The sequence below is a fragment of the Zeus faber genome, assembly GCF_960531495.2.
Source record: "Zeus faber genome assembly, chromosome: 1".
NCBI lineage: Eukaryota > Metazoa > Chordata > Actinopteri > Zeiformes > Zeidae > Zeus > Zeus faber.
In genome coordinates this window covers 59,211,751-59,232,568 of record NC_137193.1, presented here as the reverse complement: position 1 = coordinate 59,232,568, position 20,818 = coordinate 59,211,751, and the positions used below count along the sequence as shown (strand labels likewise).

The window sequence follows — 20,818 nt, the reverse complement described above, 5'->3', positions numbered from 1 at the left end:
CAACAGGTAAATACACCTTTTTTCTATTTCCAACATATCAACTTCAAGAACTGACTGTTCCCTTGCTGCCTAATAAACCCCACCCCTTGACAGGTGCCATTGGAACGAGATGAGCAATGTTATTCACTTCACCTGTCACTGGTTTTAATATTGTGGCTGATCGGTGTAGGTCTCTGAGTTCCCCAAAATGTTTTTGAAGTTTGGCTGAAAATACAACTCAGATTATGCATTCTAGCCATTCTCACATGCCTCAGCCTACACCGTCCTGTTCCATAACGGGCTGTTTTTTGTTTTTATTGTGGGACCACCCTCCAGAGGCCCCTCGTTCGGTGAGCCAATGGGGTTTGAGCACATGTTCCGGGTTCTATAATATACATAACATATAAATATATGAGACAGAATAACCAATAATTCCTGCTTTATATTTGGATTTCAAACAGGTGATCTGCGCCTAAACTCACGTACAACGCAACACACAACAAGGTCAACATAATTGTTCAGTATCAAACTGGAAAATAAAAATATATTTTTATATTCTGAAATTTAGCTACAGCAGTTAAAGTCCATACATTATTTGTTAATGATAGCATCAGGTGTGTGTGTGTGTGTGTGTGTGTGTGTGTGTGTGTGTGTGTGTGTGTGTGTGTGTGTGTGTGTGTGTGTGTGTGTGTGTGTGTGTGTGTGTGTGTGTGTGTGTGTGTTGAGGCGGTCTTTACCCTCCCTCACCACTGGGCCGGCCTGTGAGCTGCTCCCTGGGCCATGTTGGCAGAAGCTCTGGTGACATGTGGCATTCTGATATGTCACATTGTGTTTGCGCCCGCCGGTGCCCCGTGCAAGTTTACCAAATGGCTGGAAAGGTCACGCAGCCTGCTCCGCGTGGTTTTTCACACATCATGTCCGTGGGGCATCGCTTTATGTCTCTGAGTTGTTTCTGAAACAATAAAAAGTGGGGGGAAAAAAATTATGGATGGTGAGTTTTTCCACGTGGTTTGCGGTAGGATTGGGCGGTTGGATGAATCAATCGGCGAGTGACTGAGTCAAATTGGCAGTTTTTGTTTTAATTTTTTATTTTTAGGGTGATGCGTGATTTTTGTCCTTTTATTTTGCCGATTTAACGACCTGGAAAGCGCAGTTCAAAGCGTGCATGAATAGGAACTGGTATTCCACATCGCCAATTTAACAGGGTCCAGTGCTTTTCTCCCTGTCTCGAGAAATCCACAAAAAGAAGAAATAAATCACTGTAAAACCCTTTTCCAGTTCATTCTGAAACAGCCTTTCGCTCTTTCTTTCTTCCTTTGGTTCTGTTCAGATATTGGAGGAACAATGTGGCAGTGCAGCGCGCACTCAGACACACCTGTTATACCTGTTATGATTCCACCTGGGGGGGGGGCGGCATCTCGGGGATCCCGGGGATCCTCTTCCGGGGAGGAGAGACCCAGACCGGGTTGCCTCCTTTCTATGGGATAATTACACGATTAGATCATTTTACTTTGCTCCTCCGCTATTTATCCTTTATTCTGAGATTTTAGAAAGCGGCCATAAAAAATGGAAAAGGAGGGAAAAAAAGAGAGATTAATTAAGCTATTGTTTTAACCGAACCTCTGTGCTCTGTCTCGGGCCATGTTTGGAAAGACGGCAAATTACTTCCTTTTCATCCTTCTGCTGTTGGTTGTGTCCGGTTCAAAACCAAAATAATCCCATATAGGGGATTTCGGATTATTTTTCCCAGCGAGCTTTTCCATGATTCCATTCGTTGAAAATACTTGTTCCACCCAAGCAGCCCGGCACATGGTGAATATATCAACATTTGCCAATTGTTGGGCTGACGGTGACCGGTAGGAACATTTTTACATATCGCCCAACCCTCGTGTGCAGTGTTAAACTGGAATACACAAGCATTCCACGGCTCTGGCTTTAATAATAGACTGTCAGTTTCAACTGTGCTCTGCCTTTATTGATCCCTGTAGAGAAATTCTGCTTTTTGGTACGCTGTTTTAGGAACTGAACAGTTACTCATGTAGCTGTTAGGGATTCAGTCTCTTTTTCAAGGTCACAGAGGAGACCTTGAGCCTGCTTGACTTCCACGATCTTATGCTGGAAGTATATTAGTGGATATGATGCTGCCTCCAAAATGAGGCAACATTATATACATGTATCGGCTTCTGTTCAAGTTCCGACACAGCTCTACTATACTGGGAGATGTTGACAAAATCAAATGTCTTTATATATTTGACCGATTTCTGATCAATATCACACTTTTTTTTTTTATTTTATTTTTTTAACGATATTGTGGGAATACTATTGCCACAATAGTAAGGCATACACACACAACAAAGTAGGTAGAGGTTTACAGACAATAATTTGGCGTATGTGACACCGATATTATATTCAACATTCTAAGGTCATCACAGTTGTCACCAATGCCACCTGAAGGCTTAATTCTTTAATGTAGTCTTTTGCTTGCAATTTTTTTCCTTCAGTGAAGATCCATATAGCAGTGCAGATTCCAAACCACCTTTGAGTGTGGTGTGTGGTATTCAGTATTAGTTTAATAAGCTCCCCCGCCTGGCGTGGCATCCCAAAAAACAAATGATGTCAACAAGTATACTGGACACAGGGGCGCCAGTATAGGGGGGACACCCCCCGACCCCCCGCGTCCCCCACTACATGGTGCAATCCGGTGCCCATGACTGGACATACAGCACCACATCCAGCAAAAGTTTGTTCTTTTGTCACTTCAAGGCATTAACTGTAGCAGGGCCTAAACTGTTCACTAAATGCACCACTAGTCCTCCCCAAAGGATAGTTCTATTAGCTTAGTAGTGTTTGCAGTTGACAAACTACTAAATAAGCCAGTCTATTTGTTGATATTTAGATAATTCATATGGCGAGTAGAAGGTTTCTAAGTTTCTCCACTTATTGGAGGCTCTATTCACTGCACCAATTGCACTGTGATCATGACTTGCACATGAATCATTTGTCGGCTGTGTAAATAAACAATTGAATATTTATTTGAATACTCAGAAGTGTAGAGTGTAGAATTTGTTAAAATACTGCAATAGGATAGAAAGGCAGCCATCATCCATTAAAAGTCTTTTCTGTGCTTCAAATATATAGATACCAATTATTTTGTAATTTCTTTGTTCATTTCAGAAGCCGCTGCAGCCAGACATGGGCCACAACTCACTGGCCAACTTCCAGATTGAGAAGAAGATCGGCCGGGGCCAGTTCAGCGAGGTGTACCGAGCCCGGTACCTGCTGGACAACACGTCTGTGGCCCTCAAGAAGGTCCAGGTGAGTCCAAGTACTCGATAAAACAGCAGAGTGAGAACACTGGATGCTACTGGTGGACTGGACCCAAACTCAAAATGAGATATGAGAGTGTCACCTTGAAGTGAAATGTTATACTTCTCATAATTCTCCTCTCACTTATTTAAGTCTGCATTGTTTTTTATTTCATTGTTCTATCACAAAGGAACACAAGTAATTGACTATTTACAGATTCAAGGACTTAATTGGTGAATTGTCCATTAAAAATAGTTAAAACACAAGGCAATAATAGATTACAATTTAAAATAAATTCAAGACAGTGTTTTCATTTATCTACAAAGGTGGTTGCAGTAGATAATTGGATTTATACAGTCTGGTGTTGTGTGAAATGAGTCATGTCATTATTGATATGAACGTGCAAACAAGATCAAAACACAAATATTGCAAAGGATAAAAATAGAGACTGAATTATCCTGGTTTATGCATTGAAAATGACCATATGTTAGTTGGGTATGGGTACTAGATGATAAAAGCTATGTCAAAAGATATCAGTCATCAAATAACATTAAATCTTCTTTCCTATGTATATATGTATATGTGTGTGTGTGTGTGTGTGTGTGTGTGTGTGTGTGTGTGTGTGTGTGTGTGTGTGTGTGTGTGTGTGTGTGTGTGTGTGTGTGTGTGTGTGTGTGTGTGTGTGTAAAAATGTATACTGACGATTCACAGACATAATATATTTCTAATTCCCTGTTGGAATGTTATCCCTGTGCATTTTGTAAGCTTCTATCTGTTTTATCGTGTTATTGTAATGCACACTGACTGACTGACTGGACGGGCGATCCTTTCCGCACGCATGTGAACGCCCACGCGCAACTCATGATCCATTCTCCGTGAACCGGCATAAAACGTTCGTCCTCTCTCCAAAGTAAACAAATACAGCCTGTTTTTATTGTAGATGTATTAACTGTAAATGGCCCTTCTACCAAAATCACTGTGCGCAACCGTGAGTAATGGGAACACTTTCTCTGTCATCTCTATACCTACTATTGGGCCACCCCTAACCAATGTAACCAACAAGCAGAAACGGTTGCAGTGGGCCCAGATATACATGAAGACTCAAACAGTCTTGTTTACTGATGAGTGCCGTGCAACCCTGGATGGTCCAGGTGGATGGAGTAGTGGATGGTTGGTGGATGGTTGGTGGATGGCCACCATGTCCCAAGGAGGTAGCGGAGTCATGTTTTGGGCCGGAATCATAGGGAGAGAGCTGGTAGGCCCCTTTAGGGTCCCTGAAGGTGTGAAAATGACCTTGACAAAGTATATAGAGTTTCTGACTGATCACTTTCTTCCATGGTAGAAAAAGAAGAACCGTGCCTTCCGTAGCAAAATCATCTTCATGCATGACAATGCACCATCTCATGCTGCAAAGAATACCTCTGTGTCATTGGCTGCTATGGGCATAAAAGGAGAGAAACTCATGGTGTGGCCTCCATCCTCCCCTGACCTCAACCCTATTGAGAACCCTTGGAGCATCCTCAAGCAAAAGATCTATGAGGGTGGGAGGCAGTTTGCATCAAAACAGCATCTCTGGGCGGCTATTCTGACATCCTGCAAAGAAATTCAAGCATAAACTCTCCAAAAACTCACAAGTTCAATGGATGCAAGAATTGTGAAGGTGATCTCAAAGAAGGGGTCCTATGTTAAAATGTAACTTGGCCTGTTAAGATGTTTTTGATTGAAATAGCTTTTGATTTCAGTAAATATGACCTCCTAATGCTGCAAATTCAACAAATGACCATTTCCAGTTCTTTGCAACCTATAAAATGTTTTGAAACTCTGTTGTGCATAATAATTTGGAACAGTGCATTTTGAGTTTTTTTTATTTTTGAAAAAAATACTGTTATCATTGGGAGGTTTGTTCAATAACATTCGAATTATACCCTAATGGTTGATGACTTATATTTGCGAATTATACTGACTGTCATTTGCATCGACTTAAAAAATCAGAGGAAAATCTGAGAAAAATACCATCAACGTGGTGTAAATCATTGTGGCAGTGGTACTCACCCTTTCCCAGCTCAGGAGCCACATCAGCAAAATATATTTTCCGAAGAGTCGAGTTTCTGAAACGTTCCTACAACAAATCATGATGTGAACAATTTTAAAATAAGGCTACAAGTAATATCTAATTAAGGAATGAAAAGCATGATGTATGCAATAATAATTTATTATTACCACCATTACCATATTATCACCATGTTTTCACGAGTGCTGTGGTAGATGCCGTATTCTCTAGAATATCGCACTTAAATTAAGTTAAATGGTTTAAATATAAGTTTGTTTTTTCCATTTATTAATTGCATGGAGGCTGTTGTGGTGTTGTAGCGTGGACGCCAATGAAGGATTTGGACACAGTGGTCCCTAGTGGCGCAGTTTGGAGTCCACTGATAAGTTGCAGCTCCAGGTTATTACGTGTTTACGGTAATGATATAATTAAATATGAATAATAATAATAAAATTGCAAGTGGAAACCAGGTGATCAGCCATTGATCATTGATTGTTCACAGATCATTGATCACAACCAGGAAACTAGGCTTGCCGCGTTACCGGTGTTAGGGCATACACCAATTACATTACTTGCCCACCGCCCCACCATCGTTTGGTTTATTTTTTATTTTTTTATAGAAATAAAACCCATTTAGTTAACTTTTGAGTATCGGCGCCGACATTCATCAAATTAACTCAAATTTGTAAAATACGAAGCATGTTATCAATACTTAGTTGGACGCTACAAAAGTGAAAATGTCTACTTCTTACACGCACAGTCACAGCAGAGTCTGCAGAGTCACATTTCACTTATGAAAGAGAAAGAAGGCTCTAGACATGGGCATTTTACGGCCCACGGGCCAAATCCGGCCCTTTGGGGGTCCCTGTCCAGCCCGTGTGAGGTCAATCGTAAATTAGAACATAAATTAAAAAGTATTTATACTCTGCACGCAATACAACTGTGTTGCTTTTATTTCGAAAAGCGTGCCTTTTTTTATTTTTAAATTTACGTAAGGGCGCACATGCGTCGGTGAACAGCTACAAGTGATTCTAGCCAGCTAGCCCACAAAATGTCAGCTCATGCCAAAAAAATGAAAATTGATACCAAATGCTGTGTTTTCAACAACACATGGTCTGCTAAATATTTATTTACATAAGTCAAAGCTAACTCCCTGTGCTTAGTTTGTGGTACACAGGTCGCTGTGTTTGAGGATTACAGTTTGAATCGCCACTACGTGACCAAACACGAGGAGAAATACAAGAACTTGTCTGATCAAGAGCACACAAGGGAGTCAGATGCTTTGCTAGCTAAGCTGCAAAACCAACAAGGACTTTTTACTAAACTTTGCACATCCAGAGATGCAGCTGTCAAGACAAGTTATGTCGTATCCCACAAAATCGCTAGAAAAAGTAAACCATTTTCTGACAAAGAGTTTATAAAGGAGTGTTTGTTGGACCCTGCAGCACTAATATGCCTGGAGAAAAAGGGAGCATTTGAGAATGTGCCCCTCTCCCGGCGCACCGTAACGAGGAGGGTTGAGGACATTGCGGGCAATCTGGAGCTTCAGCTGAAGAACAGAGCGGTCAACTTTGACTATTTTTCCCTGTTTTTGGACGAGAGCTGCGATGTACGTGACACTGCCCAGCTACTCCTCTTCTTACGTGGGATAAGTACAGACTTACGGCGTAATCTGGCTGCCATGTAGTCAATGAAAGGGACAACAACTGGGACTGATTTGTTCACGGAGGTAAATGCATGTTTGGAGAAGTTGGGACTGAAATGGGACAAGCTGACAGGTGTGACTATGGATGGTTGTCCAAATCCGACGGGGAAAAATGTTGGACTTTTGAAGAGAATGCAGGATAACGTGACAGAAAGGAACCCTGAGCAGATATTGACATTTTTGCATTGTATCATACATCAGGACAAACCATGTTGTTGATATTGTAACTAAAATAGTTAACTTCATCAGGGCAAGAGCATTGAATCACAGACAGTTTCTTGCACTTTTGGAGGAAAATGAGACTGAACATCATGACATAAGCTACCAAACAGCTATCAGGTGGCTCAGCCTGGGCAGAGTGCTGAAAAGAGTCTAGGACCTGAGAGAAGAGATTCACGAGTTCTGGGTAAAGAATGGAAATGCCATCCCATAGCTTTCAGATGCAGACTGGATGGCAGACCTTGGTTTTGCTGTAGATGTGACTGCACAAATGAATGAACTAAATGTCAAGCTGCAATGCAAGGGCCTTTTTGTGCATGAAATGGATAGCGCAGTGAAGGCTTTCATGAGAAAGTTGCAGCTTCTCTTCTTCTCTCCAAATGGAGGACAACATTCTCACCCGCTTGCCAACACTGAAGGAAGCTACACCATCAGCTGATCACCTCCACAGGTACTCATCCATGTTAGAACCACTGCATGGTGAGTTTTCAAGGTGATTTCAAGACTTTAAAACAGTTGAGAGTGAAATGCGCCTGGTTTCTCCTCCCTTCACCCGCAGTGTGGATAATGCACCCAGTGATGTTCAGATGGAACTCAATGACCTGCAGTCTGAGACATTTCTGGCAGAGCACTTTAGATCAGTCTCACTGCTTGATTTTTACTCTTTCCTCAAAGAGACCTTTCCACACATGAGTAGAGATGCTCAGAAGATTCTAGTCCTCTTTGGATCTACCTACGTATGTGAACAGACATTCTCAGTGATGAAATTCAACAAATCCAGATACAGATCCTCTATCACTGATGGTCACCTTTCAGCTGTCCTTCGCATATCCACCTCAGACATTCAGACCGATTTCAATGCCCTTGTTTAAGCCCAAAAAGACTAGATTTTTCCCACTGAACAAGTAAAATGTACTGAAAAACATTAAAATCACTTATTGCTTTTTGTATCAGGTTGACTAATTGCTTATCTTGATAAGCAACGTTTTCAGTATTTGTGAAGATTAACATGTTAAAAATAAAATGAAACACTGGTAATGATTGTTTCTGTTTTTACTGTTTATTACTTTCTATAGGAGTATTTTTCAATTTGACCTACACCACAATTTCATATATTTATATAAATATTTACAGAATATCCTTATTCTTCTGATTACCAGTAGCAGCTTATCAAAATATATAATTTACTGCTTTTTACAATGGGCGAAAATGAATATTGAGCAGAATTAAGTTCAAATTGTGTTGGTTCAGCCCTCCAACACAGCTCGGGTTTCTCATGTGGCCCCTTGTAAAAATTCATTGCCCACCCCTGCTCTAGAACTTAGATCTGCTCTAGATGGGGACCTGTTTCCCTCCATGTGTAATCTCCATGCTTAATTTGTGCCCATTGTTAATGGTAATTTTTTTTTTGATGTTAAATAACACTGAAATAGAGCTAGTCATAAAAGAGCCGCATACGGCTCGCGAGCCACGGGTTGAGTATCACTGATTTAGATTGTGTACAACACCCCCCCCCCCCCCCTTTTTTTTTTTTTTTTTTTAATAGCTGCCTTGGCAATGAGGAAAATTGTGTTATTGCATTGTCTGTTTGATTCAGGCCGTGTGTGTGTGTCTCTTTTTATTTATTTTTATATATACACACTACTCACAAAAAGTTAGGGATATTCGGCTTTCGGGTGAAATTTCAGGATGAACCTAAAATGCACTATAACCTTTACAGGTGAACTTAATTTGACCTTCTCTAAACTTTTGAATGCACATGTCCAACTGTTCAATGTTTCAGTACTTTTTGCACAACTTGCTGTTCTCTAACAGCTGAACGGCAAAATTCACAACAGGTGTTTGATCCATGAACCAACCAATACATTTCCTGGTTCAATTAGAATTGGTATTTAAACAGTCCTCTTCATCATGCTGTTCACATGTTGACATCATGAGACCAAGACGACACCTAACAACTGATCAACAGTACCTCGCCATTGTGAGGCTTCAAACAGGATGTTCTCAGAGGGAAGTGGCCACTGAGCTTGGAGTGTCACAGAGGGTCATGAGCAGGTTGCACAGAGATACAGAGACTGGAAGAGTCACAGAAAGGCATAGAAGTGGATGTTCTTTGGCCACATCCCACACTGATGAGCACTTCATTGTGAACAGCGCCCTGCGGAACCGGATGATGATGCCACTCAACTCCAGGCACATTTAAGGGAGGTGAGAGGCACCCAAGTGTCACGTCAGACCATTCAAAACCATTGACATCAGCGTGGTCTGCGTGCTAGACGACCTGCAAGGTTACCTGACCACACCACCAGGCACAGCCATCATCATCTTGCACGGGCCAGGGAGCATTTACGCTGGACGAGGGACCGGTGGCCTCAGTGCTGTTCTCTGATGAAAGTCGATTCACGTTGAGCAGAAATGATGGCCGCCAACGATGTTGGAGACGTCAAGGAGAGCGCTATGTATCAGCCACTGTTGTCACCAGACGAGCCTTTGGTGGTGGTGGTGTTACAGTGTGGGCAGGTGTGTCTAGTCAATACAGAACTGCCCTACACTTTGTGAATGGTACAGTGACAAGCCCATACTACCTGAATAACATCATTCATCCAGTCATTGTGCCCCTGCATCAACAACACAGGCCTCATTTCATCTTCATGGACGACAATGCTCCAGCTCATCGAGGTCGCATCATTAGGGAACGGCTGCTGGAGACTGGGGCACCTCAAATGGAGTGGCCTGCACTTTCTCCAGACCTGAATCCCATTGAAAACCTATGGGATCAGCTGAGTCGCCGTGTAGAGGCTCGTAACTCTGTACCCCAGAACCTCAATGACCTGAGGGCCGCCCTTCAAGAAGAGTGGGGTGCCATGCCTCAGCAGACAATAAGTCGACTTGTGAACAGCATGAGACGTCGTTATCAAGCTGTAATTGATGCTCAAGGCCACATGACAAGTTGAGACGTTGACATTTTTTGTTGTGGTATACCCACCGCTGTTGTTGGCTTTTGTGTCAATAAATTGTTTGAGATGAGGAAATCACCATTGCATGATTCTACTTAAATGCCCTACTTTCATGATATAATATCACTGTAGCGTGAACTTTTTACATTTTCCATTAATTTCACCCGAAAGCCTAATATCCCTAACTTTTTGTGGTGTGTGTGTGTGTGTGTGTGTGTGTGTGTGTGTGTGTGTGTGTGTGTGTGTGAGTGTGTGAGTGTGAGTGAGTGAGATTTTTCTTTTTTTTTTTTTTCAGCATGCACGTGTGTCACTCAAATCCTCCATCCAGCGATTCTGACACTACCCTTTAGATAACAGCAGCCATGTTTTCTGTTTTCTCTGCTTAGTGCCCCCCTTTTTCCTATATCTCTCAATCACTCCATGCCTTGAATATTCTCGCTCTCGCTCTCATTCTCTCTCTCTCTCTCTCTCTCTCTCTCTCTCTCTCTCTCTTTTGATCTCTGATAGATATTCGACCTGATGGATGCCAAGGCTCGGCAAGATTGCATCAAAGAGATAGATCTCCTTAAGGTACAGAACTGGGGGGGGGGCGGCGGGCGGGGGGGGGGGGGGGGGGGCGTCATGTGCCATGCTCTCCAGCTCAGACCCTCCACCACAGGAAAACAATTGATCTGCACCCACCCGCTTTGTGTGTGTGTGTGTGTGTGTGTGTGTGTGTGTGTGTGTGTGTGTGTGTGTGTGTGTGTGTGTGTGTGTGTGTGTGTGTGTGTGTGTGTGTGTGTGTGTGTGTGTGTGTGTGTGTGTGTGTGCGCGCACTCCAGTGGACCATCCCTCCAGGCTCACATTGACTCTTTTTGTAATGCCAAAAATATTGTTTTATTTTAAATCTTTGTTTTTTTTTTAATTTTTTTGTTGATCGGGGGATGGGGGGCAGCTTCCCTCATGTGGCTTTTGATGTTTTATCTCTCCCCCTCCTCCCTCTTTACCCCCCCCCCCCCAAACGAAGCAATTTTATTTTTCAAACTACGTTTAAACATGTGTCAGTTTTGCTGCAATGAGCCGCTAATGAACAAACTAATGACAGTTTCAATAACTCCCCTTGTCTGTGAGATCTGAGATGTGTAAAATTGCCGCGTTTGTGTGTTTCGCTTTTCCCTGCACATGAGCTCAGCTTGAGGCATTTTGCTTGCGCATGTACACGCACATGAGGGGGGGGGAATACAACAACAAAAAAAACACGCGCACACACACACACCTCCACCAATTAGCTCTTGCCACTCCAGCTCTTCAATAAAGCTCCTGGGGCCCTTCGGGTCCATGGCAGACCATAATATTCCGACTGTGGGGTTGTATTCTGGGGGCAGAGGTGGCAGATTGCGTCAATTTGGTTTGAGGAGACCCTAAAGAGTGAGAATATGTTGATGAATTGAACAATCATAAATCACAACATTGCAGAAGTAGGCCAAAGGTTGTTACCACAACACCAAAGTTTTTGATAAATGTAATTGTATTAGCAAATTAAGAGTGAATTCCAGTAACCAAGAGCTTTTTTTTTTTTTTAATATATAACGTGCTACATTCTATTAATCAGTCCCCTCTTATAAATTGCTCTTACTGCTTTTGTCATATATTTTTGTGAGTAAATGTCTTATGAAAGCGCCAATAACCAGCTTCGAAATATCTGCGATTTATCACACTCAAGCTAATCGTCAAGATATATTATGATATTTGATTTAGTCAATATCGCCCAGCCCCAGATCTGTCCGAAAGCTCCTTCCCCCTGTTTCATCCGAAGATGGGGTGCGTTTTTCCCACCTCTGTGCTACGGGTCTCTGTCTGTCTGATGCTGTGTTTTCCTCTGCCCTGTTGCTCTTCCTCCCAGCAGCGTCTCTCAGCTGTGTGTGTGTGTGTGTGTGTGTGTGTGTGTGTGTGTGTGTGTGTGTGTGTGTGTGTGTGTGTGTGTGTGTGTGTGTGTGTGTGTGTGTGTGTGTGTGTGTGTGTGTGTGTGTGTGTGTGTGTGTGGGGCCTGATAATAAACAGGGCTGAGTGTGCGAGAGAGACGATCCTTCTGCCTCTCTGTCGGCCACTAGACAGGACAACAGGAGATACAGCCAAATCAGAATAATGAGCCACGCTGGCATGGACCGACTGGAATGACACACACACACACAAACGCTCTCCCTCCGTTTCCCTAGCTCTCTTTTTATGATACACATATCCGCACACAGTCACTCACGGCCCTTCTACCACAGTTGGCCTATTTGTTTGTCTGTGTCTGTCTATGTCCCTGTCTGCTCATTCATCTGTGCTCCACAGTTCTGACATGATTTCCGCTTGAACCCCCCCCTCCACACACACACACACACACACACACACACACACACACACACACACACACACACACACACTGTCATGCTTTTCGTGCCCCCTCCCAAATCCAAGCGTAGTGTAATTCTGGCACAGAAACGGGCTGATCCACGCTAATATGCTGGTTTGCACTGTTCCTGAAATCCCACAGCTCCCTCGCTCTCCGTCTCTCTGGTCTGTGATTACTATCCACTCGGTGTTGTATTCCCAACGCTAATCAGTCGCTCTAATCAGTGTCGAAAGGCAGTAAGTGTGTGTGTGTGTGTGTGTGTGTGTGTGTGTGTGTGTGTGTGTGTGTGTGTGTGTGTGTGTGTGTGTGTGTGTGTGTGTGTGTGTGTGTGTGTGTGTTTATATTTATCATGTGTGTCAGTGCTCAGTAGCTGATGAGATTCTCCCAGTGTTTTACTGACTAGACAGAACCTGTATCCACCCCGATACACATACTACGCTCAGTTTGGTTCCTCGCATTTTCAGCGCACGTCTAAATGACTTGTTTAGAGGGTGTTTTGAGACCTACGATATACTATTTGTTAGCTATTGATTTGTCGAGTTTTAAAATATCATCATGTTAAACGATGTATGAGAATGTGAAAGCAAATCATGGTAATTAAACGTACAATCCAAGAGACTTTTTCTCTGTGACTTGCCACGCACCTGCCATGCAACATTCATTTATTTCCCCGGGTTAAGCGACTTGAGCCGAACCCAAATAACAACGGGAGAGAGATATCGTTTTATTTTCGCTCGGCAGCTGCAAGATGCTGCATTTTTTAAATCCAACCCCTGATGGAACCGCTGCGGCATACTCTGTCTTTTGGGTTACATTCGTAACCAGTACATTGTGCGATGGAAATGTTTGTTTGAATCCGTGATATAAAGCTTCCTATGATTATGTAAATATACATGCCATGTGAGAGCCTCCATCCATTAACTACAAATCACAACAATTAATCAAAATAATGGCAACGGAATAGATGCTGACAGATGGACACACAATTGATGATTTTTTTTATTTTATTTTTTTACAACTGCCATTTACATAAACATCTGCGTTGAAACATATCCTGTCATCTGTCTGAACGCCAGCCCTGGGGTTCCAGTGCTGGAGGGAGGGGGGAGGGGGTAGAGGAGAGGGGGTGAGAGGAGAGGGATGGAGAGAGGCTTGTCATCGCTCTGGCTCTGCTGTAGCGTGCGGTGCCACATGAAACTGCCACCCTGAGCCAAAAATACATCTGCTCTGGAGGGGAGGGATGGATGGAGACATGACGAAGGGAAGAGGAGAATTGTGTGTGTGTGTGTGTGTGTGTGTGTGTGTGTGTGTGTGTGTGTGTGTGTGTGTGTGTGTGTGTGTGTGTGTGTGTGTGTGTGTGTGTGTGTGTGTGTGTGTGTGTGTGTGTTGAAGATGGAGTGTAGCGTAGCGTACGGATACAGCGCTGTACACTTTCCTCGACTCCCGGCGTCACTCCGAGCATGAACATTTCTTTAATCATGGCGGAGGGAGGACGCGGGGAGCAGCGAGGAGCGGAGGACGCATCACGTCGCCCGCCCGAGTCCCACTCCGTCTGCTCGCATCACGACCCGTTGCGCTGCCCCCACCCCCCAACCACTATCACCTCTACCTCCACCCCCCCCCCCCCCGACTCTCTCCCTCTCTTTCATACTTCCTTCTTTCATACTCTTGCCGCACCGCTACTCCGCACTGCTTCCTTCTTGCGTTTACCTCCTCACCCCTCTCCCCATCTCCCCGTCAGTGTCTGTTGTGTTTTCGTGTCACTGTGTCATTTGTCCCCGCCCCCATCCCTCCGCCGCCTCCTTCTCCTTCCTCCTCCCCCTCCTCCCCTCTCTGGATGGAAAGAAGCTTTTTGTTTACCACATGGAATGTTGTTCCTGCCTTATTGACCAACCAACGGGAAGATATTCTATCCCGAGATGAGCCAGGGACGCTTGTTTTTCTGTCTGCCAGCCGTGTGCGTGTGCGTGTGCGTGTGTGTGCACGGACAGAAGCGGTTGTGGCATGTCACCCAGCTTTGTCACACTCGTGAACAAAACCGTCTCATTAGGACCGAACTCGCACTTCCAAACATGGATTTGGATGGGTGTTTTTTTGTTTCTTTTTCTTTTCTTTTTTTGTGCTGTTGTCTTTTTTTTTTTTTTTTTTAATTGGGTTTAGCCTGTGGAAAAAATAAAATAAAATGCATTTGGTGTCATCCGCTGCTCGCAAAGTGGTTGTTTTTATTTTTCCTGGAAGGCACAGGGCTGTGTTGATAAAAGGTCCTTAATTGAAAATGCCTCTTGCGAAATTCAAATCGAGGCAGGGAAAGAAATGAACCGTAAGGGAAATGCGGGTCATCTTTTGCCGTTTTGTTCAATCTGTAGTTGTAAGGTCTCCAGTGAATTTTGACAGTTTCCGTTCCATGTCCCTCCTTTTCCTCTCTTTATACTCCCTTTCTTTAACGTTTATATTTTTGTGTGTAAAAAAAAAAACAACTTCTGATCCCATGATGACTGAGCGATTCCTTTTTCTTACCCCACCCCTGTTGTTCTTTCATTCCTTGCAGCAATTAAACCACCCAAACGTGATCAAGTACCACGCGTCCTTTATCGAGGAGAACGAGCTCAACATTGTACTGGAGCTGGCGGACGCAGGTGACCTCTCACGCATGATCAAGGTAAGGGACCAAGAAGAACCACCCAGTTGCTTCCCTTCCACTCACTACATTCACTATATTCACATCTAGACTGGGCTCATCCACTAAAAACAATCAACTGTACCTAAAAAAAAGAGAAGAGTACACATTGACTACTGAACGCAAACAACGGCAGCACCAGCAGCGAGGGAGCCAGGAAGTCGTTAGTGGGGGTCAGCGCTCTTGTTTGGCTGTTAACGTTTTTGGCTGTGGTGACACATAAGTCAGACTAAGTCATCCACATTAAATTAAAGTCAATTCAGTGACACAAATGGCTTGTTTAAAAGGCCTCTCTGTGTCTATACACAAAACTAAGCTGTAAAGGTCAGGGGAGCTTGACAAATCCCAAAGTTGGTACGTTATATGTATGTGGGCGGTATACGTTCGTGCAAGATGTGGGTGTTGTTTTTTTTGTTTTTTTGCTTTGAATTATTGATTTTGTTTACATTTTTTAAAATATCTGTTGTGCTGAGGAATAGGCATGGGAATTCCACAATTCTCAATATCTAATTCAATACCATGGGGGGGATACAATGTAAATGTACAACATCCATCTAATAACTTTGCATGAGATATTTATGAGCATGTATGAGCATTTATTCTTTTATCAATTACTCAATAATATTGTGCTTATATGTAGTAATTGAAAGCAAATGTTACCACCCACAGTAGCTTTATAATGTGGATATAATTTCTGAGAACTTAAGCCACCATTAATCAACTAAAAGTGTTGCCAAAAAGTGTTTCCGCTAGCTGTGGTTATGGTAAAATAGTTAACTAATTGAGCACTTGGACGGTGCTGTATGGAACATAGTTGGCTAAGCAGAAATGCCATCTATCTCAAACAAATAATAAATAAAATAAGAAGCTGACAATATTCTACAACGTGAGATGATCATTTATCACAAAATTGAATCAATAATCAAAGACACTAACTTAAATCGATACTCAAAGACGCCCGCTTGAACTGTAAATAAATCGGGATTTCAGTCTTTCAAGTGTTTGGCTCGGTGCAATGTGTTTCTCGTCCCATTTGTGATGCTCAATGGCAGCGTTCGCCGCCTGGTTTCCGAGGATCTACCATCATCCCTTGATCATCTGCCTTTAAGGCAAAGTGCTTCCACACATGACTTTTGCCGCTTCCCTCTTTTGACAAGTCTCATATTTCACTGTGCTGTCACCGTGGCTGCGCTACTGTTCACCACTTCACGTGCCCTGATTCCCTCATGTGTTTATGCAGCTTTTCCCATAAGTCGCAGCTGGTGGTCAGTCACACAGCGGTGTGGTTCCCACTCTGTAAAGTACAATACCCACCACTGTCCCTCTGTGACCAATTTCTCAGTTCTAGTTTTCATGACTTTGCACTCGAGTTCGATGGGAACCTGCTTGTATTTTGGATTTATGGTTATGCATGAAATTGACTTCTTGGCTGATATAATTTGACGAAAGAAAAAACATAATTGGGACTACGCAGTCAAATTCTTGGCATCAGCGTCTTGGGCAAGGGCTGCAAGGTGCTGCATGGAAATGACACCGATTTCATTACGAACAAAAATTATTTGTGTTAAGTTCTTTGGATTTTTTTGTGTTTTGCACCAAGCAGCCCCCGCCCCATCCAGATCCCCACACCATACATCTCTCCCAGTTAGACAAGGAGAGTGGTTATTCTCGACCTGCCAGTATAGCAAATTAGGTGTGTGTGTGTGTGTGTGTGTGTGTGTGTGTGTGTGTGTGTGTGTGTGTGTGTGTGTGTGTGTGTGTGTGTGTGTGTGTGTGTGTGTGTGTGTGTGTGTGTGTGCCTCTCCCATGCATAAATGATGGTACTGCGCTGTATTAGCTCTGCTAGACAACACGTTTCCAGTCATACTCAGCAGCTCCTCGTCCGCACAGTTCAACACAGCAAATTAGGAGAGGCAAGGATTAGCAGAACGAGAGATTGAACATGGCACTCTTAACGTGCGCGCACATACACAGACACACACAGACACACACACACACACTCGCACATCGCAGAAGCCTAACATAGCAGAAATAAGAGGCATAATAACAAACCACAGAATGTCACATGCATCCATTCAGCTGAGCTGTGGAGGATGCTTGGAGGATTCAGGCTCTGTCAGCTCCTTATGGCTGCTGACACACACACACACACACACACACACACACACACACACACACACGTCTTTCAGCAGGGTGCCATTCATCTCCTGCACCATTCTAAATGATTTGTTTTTATAATTAATCAGTGGCAGTCCAGAGGTACGTGCTAGAGCTCAGCACTCCTCCTTGGGCCACGCTGCGAAGTAAACACACCCTTACAGAGCGCCATATGTAAAACAGCCCCCCCCTGTGCATGCATGAATTTAACATTTTTTATTCTTTTTGATTTCTCGTCCTCCACCCCAGTCACTGCTCTTCTCTTCTCAGCCCTCTCCCCTCCCCCACCCCCTTCTCCTTCTGACCATCTCAGAATTCAAATGAAATCAAATGGTCCTTGATTTGCATGCACTTACAGAATATTGCATGTGCAGTGTTTGCTGTTAAAGGGATGGAGGAGAGGTTGGTGCTGCTGGTGGTGGGTGTCTATGTGCTCCTCCATTGACATCAAACAGTCCTCTGATATGGAAATGGGAGGGCAAGGGAAGAATGGCTCCTTACTGAGGCTTTGTTTGGATGTGGGCCAAGGTCTCTCTCTCTCTCTCTCTCTCTCTCTCTCTCTCTCTCTCTCTCTCTCTCTCTCTCTCTCTCCCCCCCCTTGCTCACTTTTCCACCTTTTCTTTTCCGTATTCCACTTGGCATCTATCAGTCTCATTCATTCACTTTCTCTTACTACCCTCGCTTCTTTTTTACTTTCTGCCTCTATTTTTTTTTTCCTTTTTTGACTCCTTCCTACTCCCTCCCTCCCTCTCTCTCTTTTTCTTTCTCTCTGTCGTGGTAGCAGAAGTGTCTTTCCAGCCCTTCTGCTTCATGTCGCCTTCCTGAGCCCTGACCTCACTGGACACAAACCAGTCCTCGTCTTATTCCACACGACAAAGAGCCGACAAAGGCACCAGCCACTGCTGTGTCGCACAAACACACGGGAGCCTCTGAATAATAATCACTCCTTTCTGTTTTGTCACTCTTTTTCAATCCTGCTTAAGCGATCCACTTTCACTACAGTTTCATCACAACTTGTTCTTTTCTCAGAATAGCTTTCTTCGTTGGTACCAGTTGAAAAGTTTTGTTCCCGTGAGAGACATCAAACATAATGTTTAAGCCCAAAATTACTTTGAGACAGAGGTGAGTGCACGCGGGAGCTCAATGCGGCCATCAGATAATTCTACGTTGTTTTTCTGTTTTACCTTTCACACGTGATCAGGTTCCTCTTACTAAATATTTGTTGTATTCCTACGCCCTAAATGTGGAATGGTGTTAAGACCAGAGATTAGTGATTATTTTCTATTCAGTTAGGTTATTTTAAAATTGGTATTTTTTTTTTTTAATTTAAATAACTATTATAATTTCTTAAAATGTCGACATGTGGATGTACTACAGCATTTGGCACACAACACTTTACTGTAAAGGAAAAAAAAAAGGTCATGTTGAGATCCTCTTTCTCTTATGAACTCTGAAACCCTGCACTTTATATTTCAGATTTGGTGTGAATCTCTGGGAAGCCTTGGTTGTTTGTTTTCTGTCCGGACAAACTTTTTTCCCTTTTATTGATTCTCAAATTAGGCAAACATGCAGACAACAATTCTACCTATTGATTCTCAAATTATATTTAAGTAACAATCATCCCAAGGATGCTCGTTTTAGAACAACACATTAATTCTTGAATTCTGGTGAGGGGAGTTTTTCGTAACGCAATTTCAAGGAAACCACTGAAACCCATAACTTTATACACTTAATATTCTTAACTGATAAAGCACACAAACGGTCACATTAGCTTGGTCGCTTGGAAGCTCCTTTTCACATTAACATTAACTATCTCGGGTATTAAATCAACACACATTAAATATTCGCCATAAGAATAAAGGTGGACCCCCCCCCCCCCCCCCCCCCCCCCCCAGTGGATATGAAACTTTATTTCAAGATTATGTAAAAATATTCACTGAAAGTGTTTAAGTGACGTCAAACTTTACAATGCTTTTAGGCTATCGCCACTCGTTGTTAATATACAGCTTTTTGGAAACTAGTTGTAGTTGTGGTCATTGCGGTCATATACTGAAGATACAGGAAAGAGCGAAAAGGAAGGAGGCAGAAAGGATGAGGAGCTTCAGGACTCCCCCCGTCTCAAAGCCTGGCTCCCTCCTCAGTCCTATACCGAGTCACCGGAACGTGCCAGGAAAACCCTCGCTTCCCACTGTAATATCTGCGCGGTATTTTCCTCATTCACCAGCGTTGTCGTCATGGTGAATCGATCCGCCTTTACGTCTAACTCAAGACTCTGTCATCGCCGCGTCTCCTCGCCGAGGGCACCGCAGCCTCCATGATCCAGAACAATTCACTCAGCCCTCCAAAACAAAAATGAACAAAAGAAAAAAAAAATACAGAACTCCAACTGGAACCGCTGTGCCATTGAAATCTTTACCTTGCAAAAAAAAAAAAAAAAAAAAAGAGTTGTGTGCCAGATGGGAGAGTTTTGGAAGGAACCACAAATTTCTTTCCCCCTGCTCGGGAGAATGCATGTGCTTTCCATTGTAGGGAACAGTGAAAACGAGACGAGGGCTTGGTTAGTCCAGGAAGAGAATGAGAGAATAGCGGTCTGGGTTCGATTAAAAATGGAGTCATGGCGCTTTGGTGCTGGGCAGGGGATGGATGCTGTACACACACACACACACACACACACACACACACACACACACACACACACACACACACACACACACACACACACTCATACTCTTGTGCGCGCACACACACACACACACACTGATAAAACTATTTGTTGCTGCCATGTGATATATTTCCCCAATTACTGCTTTGCTTTTTTTATTTTATTTTTATTTTTTTACTCAGCATCTCTTTCCAGGTATCTTTATGTTAGTGTGTGTGTGTGTGTGTGTGTGTGGCAGCACTTTAAGAAGCAGAGGAGGCTGATTCCAGAGAAAACGGTGTGGAAGTACTTTGTGCAGCTCTGCAGTGCACTGGAACACATGCACTCCCGGAGAGTCATGCACAGAGGTACGTACACACACACAACGGAAATTTAAGTTTGGGTTACCTACTTAGATCTGTCGCTGTTCACACTTATGGGTTTATACAATAATGATTAGTGTATCGCACTATTGGTCTTAAATGCTGTGCTATTAATTTCGGATAGATATCATCTCTGCAGCTTTGCCCTCATCGGCCTCTGTAATGAGAAGGCAAGAAACTGCTCAAACCTCATGAATAATTACATCAGAAAATAAAGTTCTGTGACTCACGTTTTACCAGATCAACGGTTCTGAAACGTTATGTATTTCATTCAACATTTCAAATCCCGCCCTCTTGAAAACTTTGATCTTTTACTTTGACAACTTCCCCACTGCATTACGTATCACTCCTGCTTCCACCATGTTCA

General features: G+C 43.2%; 1 protein-coding gene across 1 annotated transcript in view; it reads left to right on the top strand.

The window, feature by feature from the left end:
- Window positions 1–20,818, top strand: part of nek7 (NIMA-related kinase 7) — a gene marked incomplete at its 3' end in the record, with an annotated part of 83,167 nt that overhangs the window by 35,188 nt on the left and 27,161 nt on the right. Inside the window, exons 3-6 of the mRNA XM_080012963.1 lie at window positions 3,154–3,294; window positions 10,724–10,786; window positions 15,142–15,252; window positions 20,328–20,436. Coding sequence (XP_079869089.1) covers window positions 3,154–3,294; window positions 10,724–10,786; window positions 15,142–15,252; window positions 20,328–20,436 — 424 coding nt within the window. The remainder of the gene's footprint in view (window positions 1–3,153; window positions 3,295–10,723; window positions 10,787–15,141; window positions 15,253–20,327; window positions 20,437–20,818) is intronic.